The sequence below is a fragment of the Dendronephthya gigantea genome, unplaced genomic scaffold (assembly GCF_004324835.1).
Source record: "Dendronephthya gigantea isolate DGI-Jeju-01 unplaced genomic scaffold, DenGig_1.0 000257F, whole genome shotgun sequence".
Taxonomy (NCBI): domain Eukaryota; kingdom Metazoa; phylum Cnidaria; class Anthozoa; order Malacalcyonacea; family Nephtheidae; genus Dendronephthya; species Dendronephthya gigantea.
The window spans coordinates 125,339-150,985 of NW_021163267.1; the positions used below are offsets into that span (position 1 = coordinate 125,339).

The window sequence follows — 25,647 nt, forward strand, 5'->3', positions numbered from 1 at the left end:
TCATAAACAAACGCATACACATCCTTGCTGTTAGTGTCCAAACATTTAAAGTGTAAAATGTAAAACTGTTAAGAACCAACCAAACCTTAGAACCGAGAAGTTGACCCTCATGTCAGTCTCTAGCAAAAACGTTCCTAACTTAGTTTAGTCAGTCAATATTTTTGGTATTTTTTAACAAGCACATTAGCACAGCCCGCCTTTAACTCTTGTGGGCAGATCCCTTAATCTGTCTCAAAACGAGTTCCTATCTTCCCTCCTAAGGTTTACGAATGTTTATTTGTAATATTCCATTGATTTGTTCTTATAACGAAAGTCGGTAAATCAATTCCGTAAAAATATAAATAAACTTCTCGATGCCCCGGCTTAAGGACGGGACAATCACCCGGAGTCTCAGACTGCATGATTAACAGTTTCAATTCTGAAAAAACTTAATCACTTAATAACTAAACTGATATCTTCATACATTTGCTACATATATATTAAACAAACTATAACAAGTATATCATTTCGACACCAACCTCCTGAATGACGTGTTCTTCTTAATTGCGTTGGGCTATGAGGTTCGAGCCAGCGTTGAGACCTCTTTTCTTAATAACACATTCTACTGCATTTATGCATTCAATTTGCACCAAAATTCGCTTTTCGCATACGTCATACGTGCGTGAACTCATGCATGAAAGACGCGATAACTCCTTTTTTTCATGATATCTGGTAGTTTATGCCTTGTTCCGTGTAACACCAAATATCTACACTCTAATATATATATATAGATTTGGACTGCTTGAAATGAGTCTGAATTAAAAGACGTAGTCTTAATTGATAACTACTTTTTTTCATAATTTCTGGTAGTTTATATATGCTTTGTTCCATGTACCAAATATCAACACATTAATACATTTATAGATTTCAATTGCTTGTAATGAATCTGAATTTATATAGACGCTGTTTCAAAGGATAACTCCTATTTTTCATCATTTCCAATAGTTTATGCTTTGTTGCTTGTGATGAACCAACAATAAATAAGGCTAAAATTTAGCTCTCAATTTAACAACAAAATGTGAACACACTATTTAGATTTAATCTGTTTGAGATAAATCTAAATTTTAAGACGCCGTCTTGAAGGGTCGCTTTTATGTTTCATAATTTCTGGTAGTTTACGCTTTGTTCCCTGTGATGAACTGACACTCGTCTAGAGAAAGGCAAAACATATATCGCATTCTCATAATGACGTCAAACGCTCTGCATTGGCTCTGCATTCCTAACCGGCCAATAAAACTTCGTGTAACATCAGGTTCATCCCGCTTGACGTCATTATGAGGTATTTAAATCTATATAAACAGGCGAAACTTAGCAGGAGCGATGCGCAATTTCTGACCTGAATCGCACTTCAAATTTATCACTAACTAAAAATTTGTTCGTAAAGTTGGATTACCGCGTGAACGTTATCTACATTTTGTTTTATCTCTCGTTGCTATACAACGAAACATTTTATGTAGTTTCTTTAAGGAAATAGAGACATTTTGTTCATCATAGAAAATTAGCATTGAGATTTTGCGGGAAAACAAAACATATTTTCCTTATTTGGGGACTAAACTTGCTTCTTTGCACCTTTGCGATAAACAACCCACAGTAATTATAATTATACGGTATGACAAGGGTAAGTGCCGGCCTTTACCTGATGAATTGCTTGGCCAGTTGATTTCCCCATTTGAGCCAAAGCAAGTTTAATTTGGCCATAACTCACGTCTGGAAGTTGCGCTTTGATTGGACCAAGTTTGAAACCGTCTGGAATGAAAAATCGATGTCAGAAAAAGTAGCCATATTTTTTCTAAAAATTATGGCATTGTAATCATTTATTTGATTGTTGCAATTGATGAACCAGGCGGGAATCGTAATCGTAATATAAATTGGGTAGGAATGAACTTCCTGGATGTTGGGTAGGAATAAACTGCCTGGATGTTGGGTAGGAATGAACTGCCTAGATGTTGGGTAGGAATGAACTGCCTGGATGTTGGGTAGGAATGAACTGCCGGATGTTGGGTAGGAATGTGCCTGGATTTGGGTAGGAATGAACTGCTGGATGTTGGGTAGGAATGACTGCCTGGATGTTGGGTAGGAATGAACAGGCCGGATGTTGGGTAGGAATGTATGCTGGATGTTGGGTAGGAATGTAATGCCTGGATGTTGGGTAGGAATGTAATGCCTTGATGTTGGGTAGGAATGCACTGCCTGGATGTTGGGTAGGAATGAACTGCCTGGATGTTGGGTAGGAATGAACTGGCTCGATGTTGGGTAGGAATGAACTGGCTGGATGTTGGGTAGGAATGAACTGCCTGGATGTTGGGTAGGAATGAACTGGCTGGATGTTGGGTAGGAATGAACTGCCTGGATGTTGGGTAGGAATGAACTGCCTGGATGTTGGGTAGGAATGAACTGGCTGGATGTTGGGTAGGAATGTACTGCCTGGATGTTGGGTAGGAATGAACTGGCTGGATGTTGGGTAGGAATGTACTGCCTGGATGTTGGGTAGGAATGTAATGTCTGGATGTTGGGTAGGAATGTAATGCCTGGATGTTGGGTAGGAATGTAATGCCTTGATGTTGGGTAGGAATGTAATGCCTGGATGTTGGGTAGGAATGTAATGCCTTGATGTTGGGTAGGAATGTAATGCCTGGATGTTGGGTAGGAATGAACTGCTGGATGTTGGGTAGGAATGAACTGCTTGGATGTTGGGTAAATGAACTGGCTGGATGTTGGGTAGGAATGAACTGCCTGGATGTTGGGTAGGAATGAACTGCCTAGATGTTAGGTAGGAATGAACTGCCTGGATGTTGGGTAGGAATGTACTGCCTGGACGTTGGGTAGGAATGAACTGGCTGGATGTTGAGTAGGAATGAACTTCCTGGATGTTGGGTAGGAATGAACTGCCTGGATGTTGGGTAAGAATGAACCGGCTGGATGTTGGGTAGGAATGTACTGCCTTGATGTTGGGTAGGAATGTAATGCCTGGATGTTGGGTAGGAATGTAATGCCTTGATCTTGGGTAGGAATGTAATGCCTGGATGTTGGGTAGGAATGTACTGCCTGGATGTTGGGTAGGAATGAACTGCTTGGATGTTGGGTAAGAATGAACTGGCTGGATGTTGGGTAGGAATGAACTGCCTGGATGTTGGGTAGGAATGAAGTGCCTGGATGTTGGGTAGGAATGTACTGCCTGGATGTTGGGTAGGAATGTAATGCCTCGATGTTGGGTAGGAATGAACTGCTTGGATGTTGGGTAGGAATGAACAGGCTGGATGTTGGGTAGGAATGTACTGCCTGGATGTTGGGTAGGAATGTAATGTCTGGATGTTGGGTAGGAATGTAATGCCTGGATGTTGGGTAGGAATGTAATGCCTTGATGTTGGGTAGAAATGTAATGCCTGGATGTTGGGTAGGAATGTAATGCCTTGATGTTGGGTAGGAATGTAATGCCTGGATGTTGGGTAGGAATGAACTGCCTGGATGTTGGGTAGGAATGTAATGTCTGGATGTTGGGTAGGAATGTAATGCCTGGATGTTGGGTAGGAATGTAATGCCTTGATGTTGGGTAGGAATGTAATGCCTGGATGTTGGGTAGGAATGTAATGCCTTGATGTTGGGTAGGAATGTAATGCCTGGATGTTGGGTAGGAATGAACTGCCTGGATGTTGGGTAGGAATGAACTGCTTGGATGTTGGGTAAGAATGAACTGGCTGGATGTTGGGTAGGAATGAACTGCCTGGATGTTGGGTAGGAATGAACTGCCTAGATGTTAGGTAGGAATGAACTGCCTGGATGTTGGGTAGGAATGTACTGCCTGGACGTTGGGTAGGAATGAACTGGCTGGATGTTGAGTAGGAATGAACTTCCTGGATGTTGGGTAGGAATGAACTGCCTGGATGTTGGGTAAGAATGAACCGGCTGGATGTTGGGTAGGAATGTACTGCCTTGATGTTGGGTAGGAATGTAATGCCTGGATGTTGGGTAGGAATGTAATGCCTTGATCTTGGGTAGGAATGTAATGCCTGGATGTTGGGTAGGAATGTACTGCCTGGATGTTGGGTAGGAATGAACTGCTTGGATGTTGGGTAAGAATGAACTGGCTGGATGTTGGGTAGGAATGAACTGCCTGGATGTTGGGTAGGAATGAAGTGCCTGGATGTTGGGTAGGAATGTACTGCCTGGATGTTGGGTAGGAATGTAATGCCTCGATGTTGGGTAGGAATGAACTGCTTGGATGTTGGGTAGGAATGAACAGGCTGGATGTTGGGTAGGAATGTACTGCCTGGATGTTGGGTAGGAATGTAATGTCTGGATGTTGGGTAGGAATGAACTGCCTGGATGTTGGGTAGGAATGAACTGCCTGGATGTTGGGTAGGAATGAACTGGCTGGATGTTGGGTAGGAATGTACTGCCTGGATGTTGGGTAGGAATGAACTGGCTGGATGTTGGGTAGGAATGTACTGCCTGGATGTTGGGTAGGAATGAACTGCTTGGATGTTGGGTAAGAATGAACTGGCTGGATGTTGGGTAGGAATGAACTGCCTGGATGTTGGGTAGGAATGAACTGCCTGGATGTTAGGTAGGAATGAACTGCCTGGATGTTGGGGAGGAATGAACAGACTGGATGTTGGGTAGGAATGTACTGCCTGGATGTTGGGTAGGAATGAACTGGCTGGATGTTGGGTAGGAATGTACTGCCTGGATGTTGGGTAGGAATGAACTGGCTGGATGTTGGGTAGGAATGTACTGCCTGGATGTTGGGTAGGAATGTAATGTCTGGATGTTGGGTAGGAATGTAATGCCTGGATGTTGGGTAGGAATGTAATGCCTTGATGTTGGGTAGGAATGTAATGCCTGGATGTTGGGTAGGAATGTAATGCCTTGATGTTGGGTAGGAATGTAATGCCTGGATGTTGGGTAGGAATGAACTGCCTGGATGTTGGGTAGGAATGTACTGCCTGGATGTTGGGTAGGAATGTAATGCCTCGATGTTGGGTAGGAATGAACTGCTTGGATGTTGGGTAGGAATGAACAGGCTGGATGTTGGGTAGGAATGTACTGCCTGGATGTTGGGTAGGAATGTAATGTCTGGATGTTGGGTAGGAATGTAATGCCTGGATGTTGGGTAGGAATGTAATGCCTTGATGTTGGGTAGGAATGTAATGCCTGGATGTTGGGTAGGAATGTAATGCCTTGATGTTGGGTAGGAATGTAATGCCTGGATGTTGGGTAGGAATGAACTGCCTGGATGTTGGGTAGGAATGAACTGCTTGGATGTTGGGTAAGAATGAACTGGCTGGATGTTGGGTAGGAATGAACTGCCTGGATGTTGGGTAGGAATGAACTGCCTGGATGTTAGGTAGGAATGAACTGCCTGGATGTTGGGGAGGAATGAACAAACTGGATGTTGGGTAGGAATGTACTGCCTGGATGTTGGGTAGGAATGAACTGGCTGGATGTTGGGTAGGAATGTACTGCCTGGATGTTGGGTAGGAATGAACTGGCTGGATGTTGGGTAGGAATGTACTGCCTGGATGTTGGGTAGGAATGTAATGTCTGGATGTTGGGTAGGAATGTAATGCCTGGATGTTGGGTAGGAATGTAATGCCTTGATGTTGGGTAGGAATGTAATGCCTGGATGTTGGGTAGGAATGTAATGCCTTGATGTTGGGTAGGAATGTAATGCCTGGATGTTGGGTAGGAATGAACTGCCTGGATGTTGGGTAGGAATGAACTGCTTGGATGTTGGGTAAGAATGAACTGGCTGGATGTTGGGTAGGAATGAACTGCCTGGATGTTGGGTAGGAATGAACTGCCTGGATGTTGGGTAGGAATGTACTGCCTGGATGTTGGGTAGGAATGTACTGCCTGGACGTTGGGTAGGAATGAACTGGCTGGATGTTGAGTAGGAATGAACTTCCTGGATGTTGGGTAGGAATGAACTGCCTGGATGTTGGGTAAGAATGAACCGGCTGGATGTTGGGTAGGAATGTACTGCCTTGATGTTGGGTAGGAATGTAATGCCTTGATCTTGGGTAGGAATGTAATGCCTGGATGTTGGGTAGGAATGTACTGCCTGGATGTTGGGTAGGAATGAACTGCTTGGATGTTGGGTAAGAATGAACTGGCTGGATGTTGGGTAGGAATGAACTGTTTGGATGTTGGGTAGGAATGAACTGCCTGGATGTTGGGTAGGAATGTACTGCCTGGATGTTGGGTAGGAATGTAATGCCTCGATGTTGGGTAGGAATGAACTGCTTGGATGTTGGGTAGGAATGAACAGGCTGGATGTTGGGTAGGAATGTACTGCCTGGATGTTGGGTAGGAATGTAATGCCTCGATGTTGGGTAGGAATGAACTGCTTGGATGTTGGGTAAGAATGAACTGGCTGGATGTTGGGTAGGAATGTACTGCCTGGATGTTGGGTAGGAATGTACTGCCTGGATGTTGGGTAGAAATGAACTCGCTGGATGTTGGGTAGGAATGAACTCGCTGGATGTTGGGTAGGAATGAACTGGCTGGATGTTGGGTAGGAATGAACTGGCTGGATGTTGGGTAGGAATGAACTGGCTGGATGTTGGGTAGGAATGTACTGCCCGGATGTTGGGTATATATGAATGTAGCCAAGTTGAAAGAAATTACATGCTTGCATGGTCAGTTGACGTATTACAAGCAAATATTGTTCACAAATGAGCGTAGCTATAGTAAATGAGTAGCATTTTGTTTAACATGAATTGCAAATGTTCCACTCTGTTTATTTCCTATACACGGTTTTAATTTGCGCGCAAGAATGCACCGTAATGCATCATGCATCATGAATGCATCATAATTTATCATACCTGGACCAAACTTGACTGACTTGTAAGCCATCACGACTTGCTCATACATTTTATCTGTTATACCAGCTAAAAACATCGAATTATGTAAAAAGCAATGGATAACAAGCCTCATTAGCTAGATAAAAAGTACTGTTTATAACGGATGTCTCAAAACAAAACTAACCCATGATTAAAACACAATATAATGTAATTTTGGATAATAAGATGGATCCGAATGAAACATTCCTCGTAATGCCACGGCGTAGGGCTCGTGGAACAAATTAGTGAGTATTACGGGTGGATCCAGCACTAGTGCACTAATTTGCATCACAAAAGTGGTTATTTTTAGCAGTTTTCTTGTGTCATAGTGCTGGATCCACCCCTGGTGAGTATGAACTATCATAAATATCAAATATCATTGTACCTCGTTTAAGATCAACCGGATAGCCAGATTTAATAGCAATAGAAAGATGGCCTTCAATAGTGCTGGCGACCATGTTGCGAGATTTAGCAATTTCTTCCTGTAGCGTTTTTTACAAAAAACTTTCATCAGTGAAAATTTTGCATAATTTATACACCCTATACAGGAAACATGCAATGGCCGAACTACAAGTCATGTACAAAAATAAATCTTAATATTTATCTAAAATGAAAATTGTGAAGATGCTACTCTGAGCCACTAAACACTAAGCTGAAAAATTAGCTGGACGACGGTGGGGACTTTACTAGCAAATCATGATTCATAAACAAATAATTACAAACTTATCATTATTCATAAATACACTGCAATACATGATTGTGCCTCTCACTAAAATCATGGTTTTTATAGTGCGTGGAAAATATACAGATCCAATAAAACCTACTATCGAAAGAGTTCCTTCATTAAATGCTTTGTATGTGGTGAACACTGTCCCAGGCAGTGAAAATTCAGAAGAAATAACTGGTTTCTAAAAAAAACACCATAATATAACATTATTCATTTAAAGACACAATCGAGCACAATCACGCGGCAGCAATAATAAAGTAAGGCCTATACAGGGTGTATAAAAAAAAACTGCAAATACCATAGTTTGTATGCACTTTAGAGTTTCAATGACTGTGCAACTAATTGCGCTTCTGGAATCTTAGTTCTGTTCTTAACTGATCCATTCGTAATCGAACTCATAAGTTTAATTCACTTTGTGTGCTGGTTTTGAAAACCCTGGAAAACGTATTTTCAAACCCCAGAAGCGTAATAAATTGCACAATCATTGAAATTCTAATGTATAATCTCGTGCATACAAATTATGGTATTTGCAGTTTTTTTTATTCAGGGTGTCCCAAAAAAAAAGCAACCACTTAAATATGCAGAACATTAATACAGCTCTAAAGCGCAATACAGGGTGTATCAAAAAAAAGAAGACCTTTAGAAATCAAGCTATTGTTAAAATTTGAATGCCTTTTCAATTAGTAGTGCGTGAAATATTGATGGCATGCATGCATACATATTAGAAAAAGGAGACCTTTAGAAAATGAATTGACGTTTGTACACAAGATTGTCTGCTCCTGGGAATTTGAAAATAACTTTAATAGCATAAGGAAAAATAACGACCCAAAAATATTCAAATGACTAAGCACACTACCAGTACAAAAATGGTTCAACTGACTTCGGAGCAAAGAGTTTTTGTAGTCTTAACTTATACCCAGCCTGCCGTCATCAGAAAAGCAGTTCGCGATATGCACAAGCGTACGGAAGTTTGTGTTGAGAGAAATGGAGGCCACGTTTGAGGTCATGGTCCATGACATTCAGTTCTTTTGATGTTCAATTTATCAGTAATTTTCAATTCGGATCGAAATGTTAAGTGAATCTGTGTCAGATCAAGTTGTAATTCATTCCTGACTCATGTAAACATTTTAATAATAGCCAGGGTTTTTAAAATGGGATGCTGAGCCATTCCGGATTCAAAGTCAATCTAACTCATGTGAACAGCCCTAATACTCGCACGCAGTGTTAAAAATTAATGAACAAATATTTGTTCATGTTTTAAAGGAACAGCTAAGACAATCTACCACGCATGCTGTGATTGCTTTTGTGCTTAGTCGTTTGTGCTTAGTCATTTGAATATTTTTGGGTCGTTATTTTTCCTTATGCTATTAAAGTTATTTTCAAATTCCCAGGAGCAGACAATCTTGTGTACAAACGTCAACTCATTTACTAATGTATGCATGCATGCCATCAATATTTCACGCACTACAGTTCAGCACATGTGCAAATGCAATTGAAAAGGCATTCAAATTTTAACAATAGCTTGATTTCTAAAGGTCTCCTTTTTTTTTATACACCCTGTAGATAAGCACCTCTGGGAATTGAAAATGGCTCTTAATCCTTCATTTACAATGCTAAAAGTCATTTTAGCTGAACTACAGGGTGAGTCAGAAAAAGTCCCCTCTATTGAAATAAAGCCTTTGTTAGAATCTGATTGCCTTAATATTATGATAAACCCAATTGAAAGCAAGACGCTTTATTTGAATGCCTCAACCTAATAACTATGCTATTTACACACTACTGCGTTGATCATGCATTCAAATCAACAAAGGCTTCATTTCAATAGGGGGGACTTTTTTTTGACTCACCCTGTATGGTGCAAACCCGAACAATATTAATATTCTTGCATATTTAAGTGGTTGCGTTTTTTTGGGACACCCTGTACACTCCGTAGGTTGAACGTCGCATTTTGGTCAATTATGCAATTCAAATAATAGATAATGAGATGATAAACCTTATGAAGCTTCACTATCATCTCATTATCTATTGTTTGAATTGCATTCGACGCGACCAAATGCGACGTTTGAACTACGCCATACATTTCATGGCGATCAAATAAAATGAGTAAAATCGTACACCTAATGAGTTTAATTAGTTATAAAGAGTTCGAGGCATTTAGAAACGAACCTGCTTCGGACAGAATAAGATGATCGAAACAGTACCTTAACTGAGGAAACCTTTTTATTCGTAGACAAATCATTATCCTTGCAAAATTTTAACACGAAATCGATTATCTCTTGACCAAATTTTTCACACATTTTCTTAGAAAATCCTTCGATTTGAATCAATGACGTGGTTGAAGACGGTCTGCGCGGCATCAGACAAAGAGAAAAAAATTAGAATGTCAATAGCAAAAAATATAAGCAATAATAGACCTTATGCGTAATGACTTGGTAGTCACAGCAAATGAAGGTGTTCGAAAATGGGTACTGTTGAATGTTTCAGGCCCGTTTCAGACGTCGAACTTTTCATGTGCTGAGTCGAATGCAAATGAACAAAAACAAACTTTAGTTCATTTGCATTAGGTTCAGCGCATGAAAAGTTCGACGTCTGAAACAGGCCTTAAAGTCCTTATTATAAGCTTATATATCATTTGACAAGTCAAATTGATTGTTATATAACTTGCATTGTTATATAGGTGCTGTGTATTTTAAATGTGATTGGTTCATTCGTGGTCACATACAGTGGCGTAACTAGAACGATAATTGGGGGGGTGAATATTCATATATCCAGTTCTGCCCTACGGATTTCTTTTGTAATTGCAATAGCTTACAAAAGAAATCCGTCGGGCAGAACTGAATATATGAATATTCACCCCCCCAATTATCGTTCTAGTTACGCCCCTGGTCACATAACTTTCAATAAATGTAATGTTTCCCCCTCAAGGAAACAAGTGAAAAATTGTTGTACGCATAATGTCATAACAAAGTAAAGTGAAATTGTTGCTTAACGTGTATGTTTTTGTTCCTATAGCTAAAACAAAGCACTTAATGTATAGTCCCTCCGAAAATAGTGAGTTTTGTCGCGTCTCAATGTTTCCCGAGACGAACATTCAGACTCTTGGAAAAACAAAATTCACAATTCCCTCACTCACTAGTTACATTAAGTGTAAAATATTTACTTTAAAGCTAAGGTTCAATGTTCAATATTTTCATTATTCAAAACCAGAATAGCGATAATTGCGAAGCATTCAAGCGAGTTTGAAATTGAAGAGATAAACTTAATTTCTTACTATTATCCAATTATACTATTATCCTATAAAGCAACTAGATTTGTGGTTCACGAGAGTGGTCATTATTTGCCAGGTACAATAACAAAAAAAAAACTACATCGATATTTAGATCCACACATGCCTTTGGCATCACATGCTGCAGGCAATGTGCGAATAACATAATGTTTTGTTAACCCACTGACACGTGAATTGCATTTGTCAGCCATACGAGCCATATTTATCGCTAATATAAAAATACATTTTAGCAAGAAAAGAAAGCGTTCTGTGGGGCTTAGAAACTCAGGAAGAATGACGTCAGGGCATTGTTTTGCTTGACAGGCTCATAAACATCTGGCTAAATTTTTAACAAAAATCTGGGGCCTGTTGTACGAAAACTGGATAGCGCTATCCACTGGATAGTAGTTTTTTCAAATCGCCCTGTAATTTTTCGTTCTTCGTTATAGCTTTGATTACACTTTAGTATTCCTATATTGATGATCCTCTTTCATAACTGTTATCTCCAAATCTAAACTTCATTGCTTTTAAGGTATGTTTTACAAAGGGTTGATCGAAAATCACTATCAGGTGCATAGCGGTATATCCAGCTTTCGTGCTACCGACCCCTGGTTTAATTACCTGCATTTAGCGATATCAATCAACTGTTTGTTATTGGCTATCATGTAGGGCGCACAACTTTCACGACTAGCAATTTCACCACGAAATTTCAGCAAATCTCTATATAGAGTGCCCTGGAAAAGATAATATAATGACAAAATTGTATGTCGATCGATTATATTAAGATGTCCTAAATAACTAACTTCCTTGAGAAATCTAAGTATGGATGGAGAGGCCGACAAAGATTGGATCCCATTTTGCGTTAGAAATCACTATAAAACGGACTCAAGTTACAGCCATGTTAAAACCGGGGTCAACGACGTGTAGTAGGTGTATACTAATAATTACCGAGCGATGATGACTTACCTCCAGACATGCTTCTCTTGACGAGATGGGATCTTCGGTCTTACAGACCAAGGGAGTCTGGAGCAGAGGACGTCGTTTGGTTTGGAAGTCTGGGTTGGCAGTATTTCTCACTACGTCAGGCGAGGAGGACACAACCGAAGTAACGTTTAGTGAATTACTCCTCTCTTCAGCCAACATGTCCTATTACAAAGACATTTTCATGGGTGAAAGTTAATAGCGGCATTATGAGCTCTATCATTCGGAACACTTATCTTATATATCACGAGATAATTATGACAGATAATCATCATTATATTACTGGATATCTGATTTAGTCTAACCTGGCTTGGTTCCAACTTCATACAAACATCACCGTTGCGTGATGACTCCAGCCATCTGCGTGCTTTGTCTAATAATACAATAGATTGCTCAAAACTACTTTCAAAATACGTCGTTAGGTACAAACACTGCAACGCATTTGATAAAAAAGTAGTTCGCTTCTGCCTACATGACGGTCACACTCCTCTAACCCCGGGACCCACATCTCCTCACATCTCTCCTTTCTCTGACCCGCCCCCCGCCCTCCCCTAGACCACTCCTTCCTCCCTGGGCCTTTCCGAATACTCGCCACCCAAAACAAATCAAGCTGGACCCATTCAAGTAATCGCTTTTTAGAGCGTTTAGAGCTTACTAAGTCGCTTCTCATAGGTCAGAATGGACTTTCCTTAAAAAAAACTCCAGCAATATTTTACCCTGATGTATATTACCGTGAATTTCATTACCTGTCATAGCTGTTGTTGCGCCCCATCCATTAGCGACAGCTTTCTCTGTCAAATAGTTCTCACAAAGTAACTGGCGTGCTATGCAAAAACGTAAAGGTAAAACTAGACATAGTCTACTACGAATATTAAATTTTCAAATTCAATGTATAATAATGTAATCTGAAAAAATTAAAGAGAAAATCAAGTTCGTTCTGAGCATTGGTTCTGCCCATAATCATGTGAGAGTCTTCATATAGAACATCTTATTTTAAAAAGTACACGCAGAAGTTCAAAATGAAAACAAACTATTTGTGTACATGACTGATTGTACACGAAATGAAATAGATTCATGCACTTAGTAATCGGCAAATCACTTACCAAAAGCTTTCCACCACTTTTCTGAGCGATGCCTAAAAAACAAAGGCGAATCTTCTTCATTCAAAGCAAAAAATTACACCATTTTTACACCAATTACACAATTTTCCGTTACAGCTGTCTCATACATTTACGGGTTGATCCTAGGTAAAGGCTAACTATTGGGTGTTTCTTATCAAACGTGAATATTTTACCTCCGCGAATAACAAATCAGAAACGCGCGTACATGTGAAAATGCGTAAATTAAAAGCTATACTGTACTTAGAATTTTATTTTTGCTAACTCGTCGCAAAGTTGTTACCAACAAACCTAAATTTTGAAATTGAAAAAAAATTCATTATGGCTTAAGTCCGTAAAACAGCAGAAACCGTGCAGAATTTTACTCCTTTTATACCTATAGCGTCCGAAGTAAATCAGCTGATATACGGTGGAAATTTGACCAGTCAAAATGCACATATTGATAGGAAATGTGAAGTTTTAAATCAAAATCTTACTTGCCACTGCCATATTTTTCACCTCGCATTAGGCGCTGAGGTAGACGCCGGTTTGTCTAAAAAACGAATAAAATAAAACTAGTGGAAGTCAAGCTTGGTTCAGCTTCGGTTCTGTTCATAACAATGTGAGATCCTCTGATAAAAATTTTGCCTAAATTTTGCATGTCTCAAATTGTTCTCATCAAAAACACTAGTTCATAATCATTAAAAGCTTATTTCAACAATTTAAAGGCTTTACTTTAAAGGCGTATTTCAAACTTTTAACAACGTACTTCAAGAAGTATAAAAGTTCAGAATGTAAACAAACGGACTTCGCTTCCACTTAATTTAAGAAATTTGTCCTTGTCCCGACATGAGACCAAACGTCAGCGTTTGGATTACGTTTTTGCCCACTTTGATCGCTGTATCCTTCAATGCAACTTTAAACGTGCGTTTTTAAGCGCAAATAGCTTCCTAAATTACCCAAATCCCCGACTTACTGAGCCTCGAAGTATCATGATTGGTATACCAACTCCGTAACTGCCATCTCCACTTTCCTAAGATGAAAGCAAAATAATTCGCTGAACTTTTAGCGGAAACAGCAGATACGATTCGTTTCAGACAAATCCTGTCAAACTTAATGATGGAGTATCAATCTACCTTAATTGCGCTAAATAATAGCTTCGCTTCTTTGCCGCAATCAACTGTGCTTTCGTCTTCACTCGCGATCAAGCCAAGGGATCTGGAATAATCATTGCGTGTAGTTTAATGAAAGATGACCCTTCTACAACCAGGATAGGTTGCAGAACGTAAACATCATTTCTCTATTAGTTTAACATACATATTCACCATGCATTGTCCATGCTATTTCGTTGCCTATTTGTTTTTAACAAAAATTGGTTTAAATAAAAAAGAAACGTTCCAGTGCAATCCGTAATATAACTTTCATAGGAAACCAGCCTTAACGGCCAGGGTCCAGTCGCATAAAAGACTATAGTTAACTTTTAACTGTAGTTGAGGACAGAAGTGGCCAATGAGAGTTGTGTATTTCTCAGTTAACTAGGTTTTAATTATGCAGAGTGTGGTTAAAGAGCTTTATAGCTATGTATATGAAACGACTTAATTTGTTTTTGGGGGAGAGAAGAAGCCTATAGGGTACTTTAAATTACCATTGACGGTCAGCAGGAGTCACTTTCACGTTAAATAGTAAAAAATCTGTACCTTTTCAGACAGTTATCACAACATTCTTCCACAAATTTTTCTTCTTGCGGCAATGTTTCCCCAAAGTAAGATAATATAATCCTGAAATACATCAACTTGGTTCATTTTGATTAACAAACGATACGAATTTTAATAAAATGGTAACTATATAGGTATATATTGTTTCTACAAAAATTTCTAAATAATAATAATAAGAATAAAGATTTTGGAAACGGATTCGCTTAGAAGAGTGCAATTGCATTTGAAAATGCACTGCAGTGTTGATGTAACGTATAGAAGTGCAAACATAGTAGACCTTTCTTACAATGACGTCAAACGCGGAAAGTATGATGCTACATGAAATTTGATTGGCTCCACCAAACTATCGAGCCTATCAAACTACGTGTAACAACAGACTATCCGCGTTTGACGTCATTATAAGAAAGGTCTTTTGCACTATTATCTCAACACAAAGATGTCTTTCTAAGTATTGAAATATTTTCCCATCTCTAACAATCTCAGAATGTATTGAGATATCTTTTGGTAAAAGGCTGATTAATGCGATACCTTCTTCGACAAAAAACTGTGCCAATATACTGCTCAAGCTTGTGTATCATCATGATTTTGTGATCTCTGAACTTATCATTTGTGATTGTATTTGCAAAGTGCCTGTAAACGTTTAGAAATACTATTATCATGCCATTGAAACAACAGTATGTTATACCAGTGGTTTGCAATTGCCGCCATCTTGGTTTATGTTTAAAAACTTAGCTATGCACAATTAAAATGTTTCTTGTTGTCGAAGCATTTTAGTAGCCATGTTCTAGATAGTACGAGGGAAAATGTTAACCAGCCACAGAATAAACAAGGAAAAAGTAAAGCAACGTTTTTTGTTTTAAAAAGCAGAAGAAAACTATGTAGGATTAACCAAGATGGCGTCTCATGACAAATTTTAACGGGATTGCACACGACGAATATTTCTATAGTATCTCTAAAATATGGTGATAGGTTGAATGCTTAACTGGATAGGATTCAAGACTTAATCTTATTTTAAACAATCAGTACAATAAAAATCTCTAACAACTCACTTGTTAAGGACAAAATCACCGTTGTTGTAAAACACATAACACGTACTTGGCAGGCTGGTAAATGTAATTATAACCATGCTGAATATTGGCTCATAAACATTCATTATTATAACTATATTTATCCCTTATTTCTTATCCTTATCCCTAGAAAACCACATAAAGCCTTATTCCAATAACCACGCGATTCATTCAATCTATAAGCGAACCACATTCTTACCCATCCATCCCTGCGTACCACATTTTTCTACTTACCCATCCCTCCCTGCGTACCACATTTTTCTACTTACCCATCCCTCCCTGCTCGTCCTATTTCTTGATAGTAAGATTCGATATCCTTCGGCGCTGAAAAATATAAAACAGGTCATATTGTGTATTTATTATTAGCTTAATACCCCAGTTTTCATGTCGTGGTACACTCGTAAACTTTTAGGAACAAAATAAAAACAAACTTCGACACTACAGGGTGTAAAAAAAGACGCAACAAAGAAATATTCATGAGCAATTCGATCACCAAAGTTGGAATATTCGAGTTGTTGCTTTTTTCTATACACACTGTAGAAAAACAATATTCAAGTTTAACATGTGAACATTATATATTCATGAGTTGTATTGCACTTTTATTTAGTTTCCAAACCATGTATATTCTATTAACTGTGATTTAAGTATATTCTATTAACTGTGAGTTCAATAACAACCACGCTTAACATCGATCATTAGTTAAGGCTGCTCTCCACTTACGCGTTTTTTATACGCACGTACACGTACGGAAAATTATAAATCCTTTTAAATTTTTATTATTTAACATCTAGGTCAACTAATGCATACTAAGATATGCAGAAAACTAAGCTCTTTCGATTTATTCACTTTTAGGGTAACATGTATAAGGATTTAGACTTTCACGTGCGTGTACGTGCGTATGAAAAACGCGTAAGTGGAAAACATCCTTTAGCACCTAAAAACGTTGGTAAATTAGAAAAGTGACATTCAACCTACCTCCATAATGCACGACATTTCGCACATCAGGCTTATCTATCCCCATGCCGAACGCAACGGTTGCTACGATACACTAAAGAATTGTTAAATATATATAGCTATACAGGTCAGTGGTTTAAAGCTTCCCAAATGTGCCAATGGGAGCTGTGACCAGGAGGAATTTCATTTGGAACTAATCAGCAATCCATTTCTCTATGGACTATGAATTGCATTCTTCGTATTTTTAAACAAGGGTATGGGAACAGCGTTAATTAATAACCTAAAACTTCAATGGTATCATTATTACCCACAAGCCTCAGAACATCAGCAAACTCATGAAATATGTCAAACTCATCACCTGCACTTCATCTCGTATGAATTTGTGATGAGCAGTTGTTCGTTTGTTGTTGGCCAAGCCAGCGTGGTAAACCTCGCACTTCACTCCAATACCTTGAGGGAAAATAGGTTTTATAAAATTGTTTATAGAATGAGCATAAGAGGATGTTACGGAGGAGGGAGTTTCGAATTTTGGGGAATTTATATACATTTGAATATCAGGCCGTTACCTACTGTGCTTGCACCCCCCTCCCCCCCCCAACACACCCTATACTGGATCATTCTCCGTGATTATTACTGAATACCACGCAAATCATCCGCATTGCACAAAACACGAAATATCTCCATCAAACTCATAAAGAATTTGAAACTACTGTAGCTTGAAATTATACCCTAGATCTTAGTTATCAATGGCATATTTTAGCTTCGATAAAAAATGTGTGTCCATGGTTCCATGGAGGTTCTTCTATTTACTGCCTTAGGAAGTATATCACTGGAAATTTATTTCAAAATCCCACCATATTTGCTATACCCACACTGTTTCCATACTATATCCATAGTATGAAAATGGCAATTAGTATGGATATTATAAATTCCATACTATTTCAATAATATGGATTTTGATTTGGATTTTTGCATCTTTTCTCAACCATCACACTTAAATCAGCTCCACTTGCCTCTCAAAACACGAGCAACATTTTCGGTTTCTTTTTTTGTAGGACAGTAAATGATGGTGGAACCGTCGAACGATTTTGTACCTCTAGAAAAAAAATGTATTTACAATGAACTGTACAAACTATACCACAAAGCTGACGTTTTGGACGTAATTAATTAGAAACCAACGGCAATTTCAAACAACGCAACATAACCAAATCCGTGGTGTCAGAAATTACAAACCTGGACAGTTCCGTGAGAAAAGGGCTCAAGTCTTGTTCAACATTAGATTTCTTGTTTACCTCAAGATACAGGTTTGGTCTGGGAGAAGAATATGGAAAAAAAGTTTGACTTTCTAATATTAAGTTCATAAGCACACGTCGATATGATAAAAATCTTTCGTGTAACCAACCCTCTCAGAAAACAGCTGCAAATACCTGTAACTATCTTATCCTACAGTATCCCACGCTCCAATAACCTTATCCTACAATATCCCACGCTCTAAAAAGCTTATCCTAAAATATCCCACGCTTTAATAACCTTATCCTACAATACCCATGCTTCAATAACCTTATACTACCATACCCATGCTCTAATAACTTTATCCTACTATATCCCACGCTTCAATAACCTTATCCTTCAGTTAGCGAGCCTGCGACAATTCTAGCTGGCAAAACCCCTAAAATCTTTAAAAACCTCATCCCAATAGACCTACATTGTCTAGTATTCGAAAAAGAGCAAGAGACCTGTAGCGAGTTACACAAAAACGAGGCTAGTCAGGTTTTTTTCTGCAAAAATGTGTCCAAAATGATTGGAAGTAACATCATTTTTGTAGCTTCAGACAGGTCCAGGGGAAAAGTAAAAGTAAACATGACTTTGAAATTCCGAAAATGAAAATCTGACTAGCCTCGCTTTCGTGTACCTCGCCACAGGCCTCCTGCTCTTTTTCGTATACGTCTATTAGGAAAGTTAATTTAGGTTTGCAGCAAAATTCAAATCGGTCATTGTTGACAGCACACACATAGAAATATTCGATCACATCAGCAACTTTGACATGTTTACCATGACACTTACAACTTAATGGAAACCAGGCATGACAGAAATAAATCTCACCTGTCAAAACTTGTCTGTACTTGCAGAGGATTTTTCAGTTTTAAAGAAGTGCAGATATCCTTCTGTACCATAGCAGTTGCTGTTGCAGTTAAAGCTACGACAACAATCTATAAAAAAGCAGTCGTAGTGACATTCCGACAACGAGTGGAAATGTTGTTGGTCTGTTGCAAACTTGCAATTGGTTGAATATGACTTCTTGAAATAAAAGAACTTATACATCAGAGCCTTCCAAACTATTTACTCGTGCACATTTTTTGAAAGAAGAAAATCGCATTAAAATCTTAAAGTCTGAAAACGGCGTTTAGATAATTCTATATCGATATTTTTGCGAAGCTTCAAAACTGTATTTGGTGGAAGGCTTCAATTAAATCAAGGTTAATTGCGTCAGTCGCAAGGATTTAATATGCAAACGAGAAATTGGTTGATATTGACAAATTTGGTAAATGACTTTATCGACAAGCCCATGCACATACATCTGGAAAGCTAGTTTTGATATCTCCCAGATTCCTGTAAGATACTCTGAAGTCATGACCCCACTGAGAGACACAATGAGCTTCGTCAATAGCAACACATGCAATACCTAAAAAAGAAAAGCAAGGGCTGCATTTCCATGCATGTACATCTCAATGCCTGCATGGTTGATGTAAGTGTACTTGTGTTAACATGTCGGTGTACTTACCAATATTTTTATGCACATTTTTTAGAAAATCTGCATCTGTTGAAATGTATTCTGGCGTCACGTACACGATGCGATAGTTACCTCTAGAAATTTATGTACAGCAGTGTGAGTATTAAGGTCTTTTCACACGATCCAATTTTGTTGGATCTAATTCACTTCTGACGTATGAAATATAGTCGGTCATTGATAAAGCAGTAGTGCATTTGCTTCGGTGGATTGCTGCTCGTATACATGGCAATTCAACAGACTGTAAAACATCCATTAGAAGTGAATTGGATCCAACAAAATTGGATCGTGTGAACAGACCTTTACAGGGCTTGAAAACACAACAATAAACAGCAGACATCACGAGAAATATATATTTCGTAAAATACATATGGTCCGATTGATCTGTGTGATAATTATATAGTTGATGGTAGATTTTTTCGCTATGGTCATAGGCCAAAAATTAGACATTTCTTATAGTCATTTGTCAAATAATAAATATCATTTCTGTGTCATAGGCGTACGGGCCTGGAAATTAAAGGAAAAGGCAGATAAGAAACTCTCTGGCGAATCACAATTTGCTCTCCATTTTAGGCTGGTATTTTTTCTATCGTGAAATTGCCAACTCTTGAGTTTAAATGTTAAAACTGACAGGAATGAAACCAAATAAGGATTATTACGTTGGTGCTACTCAGAGTTACCAACCGAGTAAGCTGAAATGGCTAATGACAGCCTGCAGCGAAGCTTAGTTCTCCAATGCAGCAATCAATAAACTTAGATTGAATAATATTAAAAGTGTTAGACACTTTATGTTACTGTTTTGTTTACAAATAAACGCACGCGCTGACCATACAATGAACCAGAGATTAGATTGACCACGGGGGTAATCGAACCCATAACCTTTGGTTTGATAATCGTATGCTCCGCCTGATAAGCTATTAGGTGATATTCGAACCGTCTTGCCCCAGTAGTAGTAATGGGGAGTTTAAGATTCACGACGCGACCAGCTCGACGACGCGCTTGCAAAAGGAAGAAACTTTACACGCGAGACAATAGGTATGCATAATTTGTGGTCTGATGACAGCGTTGTCATTCTTACGACGCCTTCAAATGAGGCATTTTCAAGGCATTTTGTCATGAAAGCAACGAAAACATGATAGCTGTTTGATAGCTTGTATGAATTAACTGCAATATCAACTAGACATCGGAGGCTCTTAGCACAATTCAAACGGGTTTGTTTGATTATTTCATAGTCCTGGCAGCATAATTAATTTCTCGCACCTTAGTTCAAGCAAAATAATAGACTAGCGACGTCGAGCTAACCACGTCTTAGATCTTAAACTAACTATTGGGAATTCTGAGTAGCGCCATCACAATAACCATTCACCTGAGTTATGCACACATCAAGAATAAAACCACGAACACAGATTAAGGCATATGGACAGTCAACCTCGCACAGGGACTTAACTCGTGGGGACAGAAAGTGCATATCACATGTGCAAATACATTTTAGTTACGACCCACTCTGTTGAGCTACTGTGTAAATCCCTGATTTAAAATGTCCGAAATATCCAATTTCAAAATCACAAAAACAAAGATGAGGAATAATACCTCATGACACCGTTCTTCACTTCTGCATGATTAGTCTGTGCTGAGCCAAGATAACATGCCGAAATATTGAATACTCTGTTAAAAAAAATAAATTACAGGTATTGCTTTAGTGTTTTTAAAGATTCTATATAATTATAAAATATTTCGACCATTATATTTCGCGCTTTTGCATGTCATGATTTGTCACTTAGCAAGTACGGTGAACATCAGCTGGCGCTCTCTTGTTAAGTCGCTACAGGGATGAAGTGGGGTGCGGTCGATGCACACTCCCCAGGAGTGGGCCCTAGCTTAGAACAAACAGGTGCAGGTAGGGCGCTAATCTGAGTATCAGTTCAAATTTGGGGAGTTTGGGAAGGAAATTAGTACCCAACAGTGAACTCAAAAAAGACTGGAACGCTAGATCTGCGAAAAATTAGAAGCCAATATGGCAGACACTGAAGGCTTTCTTGTAGGTATGATCCAGGCCTCCACGCGGAAATTTCGTAGGTAAAATGGCGGCAATTTTTATTTTCCTTTGATATTTCCGCGCCGGAGGCCTGGATCATACCTACATGAAAGGCTTCATGATCCGCCATCTTGGCTTCACTCATTAATGTGGGAAAGTCAGAGAGTGAGCGTTCCAGTTTTATTTGAGTTCACTGGTGCTCAATTATATAAAATGGCTCTAGTCTGGGGGGGAGGATGACTTTCTTTATGATATCCTGTGACAATGATATATGATTACCCCAGTTTCTGTACTTGATCTTGCATTAACGAGATCAACGGTGAGACAACGATGGTAGTTTTACCAGTATAAATAGCAGGGTATTGATAACATAAACTCTTGCCGTAACCTAGCGAAGATATTCACACACAGTAAAGAAATAAAAACGTTTCCATGGCTCCACAAAACTAACAAGCCAATCAAACGTCTTGTAACATCACGTTTTCTGCGTTTGACGCCATCATGAGAAAGGTCTATTACAGTGCTAATACTCAATTAACGCCTTATTAATACAAAGGACCGATGAGGAAGAGACATCCTCGTTCCCAGTTTTTTCGCGTACAGCGAGATACCTGGGAACGATAATGGAGGATGGGGTGGAAAAATCGACAGAAAAAATGTCAATACAAAAGAATCAGAGGACAGGTAGAAAACAAACCTGTAGACATGACAACACAGACATCTCTCTTCATATCAATAATTGAGCTAATTATTGCCCACTGCAACCTAAAATTTCAATAAAATGTTCTCATTGACTATAATTTGAATTAAACCATTCTGGATGGTCAACATCCTTGAACCCAGGTTTTCCGCAGAGTCTAGTATACGGAACCTAGGGACGAGTACAGTAAACTTTGGGTCAACAGCAGTACGCGGAAAACCTGAGTAAGGATGTGATATAGGATAAAGACGTTACTCACGGCCTGAAGTTAGAATAACCAAAATGCGCCTTTAAAAAATCTGTGTACTTTGAATCAGGTTCTACGTCCTCAGAACCTGAAAAAGATTATTATAAACACACTGCTCTCTCACGGAAATTTGAAAGGCGGAATAGCTTTATGTGCAGTTTTCATATACAATATAATTCATGTGTAGTTTAATGTGTAGTTTAATATTTATGTGCAGTGTTCAACGAAATAGATCTTAGTAAGTACCTATTTTGTTCGCACTAGCGAGCCTGCTCTTTTAATAGATCTGCAGACCCATATCATACAATAATGAAAGTAGAAGGATCACTCAGAGATGCTAATTTTGCTCGGAATTCACAACGTTGTGTACTTCTGCTTTCGACATATTGAAGAACGAAAATTATAAACTAGGGCATTCAATGTCTAGGAGAGTCTAAAGGGAAAGCCCCCCCCCTACCTGACCCCATCCATACCCCCCTGCCCCCACCCCTGGTCCCATGGTTCCGGTGCCTGCTAATGTCATCTCCTGTGTGTAGTTAAATATAACTGATTTGAAAACAGGAAATAAATCTACATATGCACTATTACTTTTCTCGTCAGTAAAAATGACTTGTTCAAGACAAGAATGACAAAATGGAACCAGGTTTTGAAAAAAGATAAATTAAGGTGTATTTGTTATGCCTCAATATGCAACTTACAAGATAAGGTCGTATCATCTCCTTCTCGAAAAGAATTGTCATCCCTGTCTTGAAAACTTTCATTAAATACTAAAGCGTCTACGTCAACCTAAAAAATTTTATCATCCAAAAAAATTGTCATTCATTTGGCATTCTTATTAGTTATTACCATTTGTGATCGAATATGAAGAGTGACATTGATCAGGGAATATACTAAATTCTATAGGAATTTATCACCATACTACAGTAACAATGTTTGTTATTAACATGGCAATATTACTGATTATACTAATTGGCCATGGGGAGAACAGTTCTTTTATTAATTATATATCCTCGGTAATCAATGGTAAACACTGCAATTTCATTGGCCAAGAGAAGAGTAAGAGGCCAAGAGTGAGCATTAGTTGCATGTACTCTTTCGGAATTGCAACTGCAGTTTTGCTCATAGCCAATAGATATCACCCTAGTATATATAACAAGCCAATCACCATTACGGAAACAAAAATGCATGGCAAAAGTTATACTACATATAATAGAAAAAAACAAGTGCGATTAATACCAAATTTATAATTGCCGTTAACAAATTTAATTTTACGTACTTGAGATAATACAGCATCAATGCCATCACTGTCCCCCCAATCATCTTCTTCATGAAGAGATAATGATTCTCCATCCTCTTCATCCACATCACTGCATAAATTAATGGGCACTGGCTCCAACAGTGCTCTAGTTTCTCTATCTAAAAAAATTCATAAGAAAACAAGTGTGACACAATGTATAGAAATCTATTTTGTATCAACAATTATATTGCAAACGAGATAATTAGTGCAAAATTGAATTGACAAATATTTCCTGTGAGATTGCAATAATATCATGTGTAAAAATTCCTGTAAAAATCTAATGAAATTTCATGACATTTTAGCAGCGGTTTAACAGGTATATTACAATACAGCTACTCAAGGGTGTAACTAGAATGATAACTGATGAAAAATGGTTACTAATAATACATTTATAATAATTAAACGCATGGAATATTTGTAAAACATCACTCCATCAATTAATTCGATTGATTTTGAAAAGGTAATGATGCATTGCTGTGTTGCATGTTGGCATTTTGCAGTATACCGCTCTTGATAAGGTTGTGAATAGCTCAAACCTAGTATATATATATATATATATTGCATAGACATAGCATTAGGAACTCTTGATCTTAAATACAATCCATAATTATGTCACTATGACGTACTGCATGCATGAGTACTGTTTGCTGTATGCCGAAGCAAAAATACAAGTGATTTGTTACGATTTGGATACGTTGTTACAAATCAAATGGATATAATTGTATGTATGGTGTAAGTTGTTCACATTTATTCATATTTTGAGAATTTTAGTTTCTGATATTTGCAGCAGAACTGATATTTGAAGTTTGAACATTGATTAACAACATCAATATATTGAGTTCAAAACTTTTACAATACTTGTGTTGCATTGTGTTCATTCATCGTACAGTGGATAAACCTCCATGGAAAAGTAAATCCACCTCTGACAATAAACAATCTCCCTAGTATTATTAGTACAATTAAATCTAAAAAAAATGAAAGTAACTTACCACCAATATCTAATTCTAGATCCTGAATGTCCAAATGAGTTTCCTTATTCAAACATGTCTCTATATCACCGACAAGGCTGTGTATACTTTCTAAACACCCGGCAAATCCTTCATTTTCTATACTCACTGGACAATTCTTTGCCCTCTCTTTTAAATCAGTCAATCTTCGAATAAGCCCATCTATTTCACCGACTATCGATACATTCTTGTTTTTCGCCATTCTATCCCATACTAACTAGTGTAACATGTTAAATAAAGGGGTGTTCAATCAATACATGTCTGTCGTTCAAATGTGTCCAATGAATATGAGAATATAACTAAATATTGATGATTGATCAATGAACACTGGTATTCACAATAAAATCGGCCGCCATGTTTTGTGCATAAATTACCGCGGGGAATTTTCCCGCCAATTGATTTGAATTGAGTAGCAAAATGTCGCCTTCGTCACAGGCCAGGGGCCAGTTGTTTGAAAGGCGTTTAGCTTAAACGCATGTAGATTAAATGCATTTATCTTATGCATTGAATATGTACTTCCATTGAAAATTAAGCTATTTACATCGTTCAGTTCATTTGTTGACTAAAGTAAAGAGATAATTTGTTTTCCATTTTGAACTTATCCGCCGTTTAAGCTAAACGCCTTTCGAACAACCTGCCCCAGTTGTATAAAAGACAGTTAACTCAGAAATGTGAATTACATGACCCTGGTTGGCTAATTCTGTCCTTAACTACAGTTAAAAGTTAACTTGCAGTTAAAAGTTACAGTAACTAGCGTTTAATACAACTGGGGTCCATTGTATCAATATTAAATAACACTCTCACATCTCTCTGGAATGAGTCAACCTGAATATTATGTGCTGAATATGTAGTATTTCGTATTAAGGTGATAAAACATTTAGTTTGT

General features: G+C 38.2%; 1 protein-coding gene across 1 annotated transcript; it reads right to left on the bottom strand.

The window, feature by feature from the left end:
- Nucleotides 1-772: 772 nt before the first annotated feature.
- On the bottom strand, nt 773-25,106 carry LOC114540960 (Werner syndrome ATP-dependent helicase homolog). The gene is made up of 32 exons (XM_028560949.1): nt 24,744-25,106; nt 23,734-23,873; nt 23,156-23,243; nt 22,470-22,545; nt 22,208-22,275; nt 21,790-21,898; nt 21,066-21,140; nt 19,470-19,552; nt 19,264-19,370; nt 18,791-18,897; nt 17,921-17,998; nt 17,701-17,783; nt 17,046-17,137; nt 16,709-16,781; nt 16,003-16,057; nt 15,716-15,769; nt 15,195-15,296; nt 14,649-14,729; nt 14,088-14,169; nt 13,928-13,984; nt 13,449-13,504; nt 12,958-12,989; nt 12,601-12,678; nt 12,160-12,227; nt 11,840-12,019; nt 11,495-11,607; nt 9,810-9,954; nt 7,706-7,789; nt 7,267-7,363; nt 6,864-6,929; nt 1,676-1,785; nt 773-1,189 (listed from the first exon to the last, which is right to left on the bottom strand). Exons 1-32 carry the CDS (start codon nt 24,961-24,963, stop codon nt 1,097-1,099), a joined length of 2,952 nt encoding a protein of 983 aa, XP_028416750.1. The 5' UTR covers nt 24,964-25,106; the 3' UTR covers nt 773-1,096.
- Nucleotides 25,107-25,647: the final 541 nt, after the last annotated feature.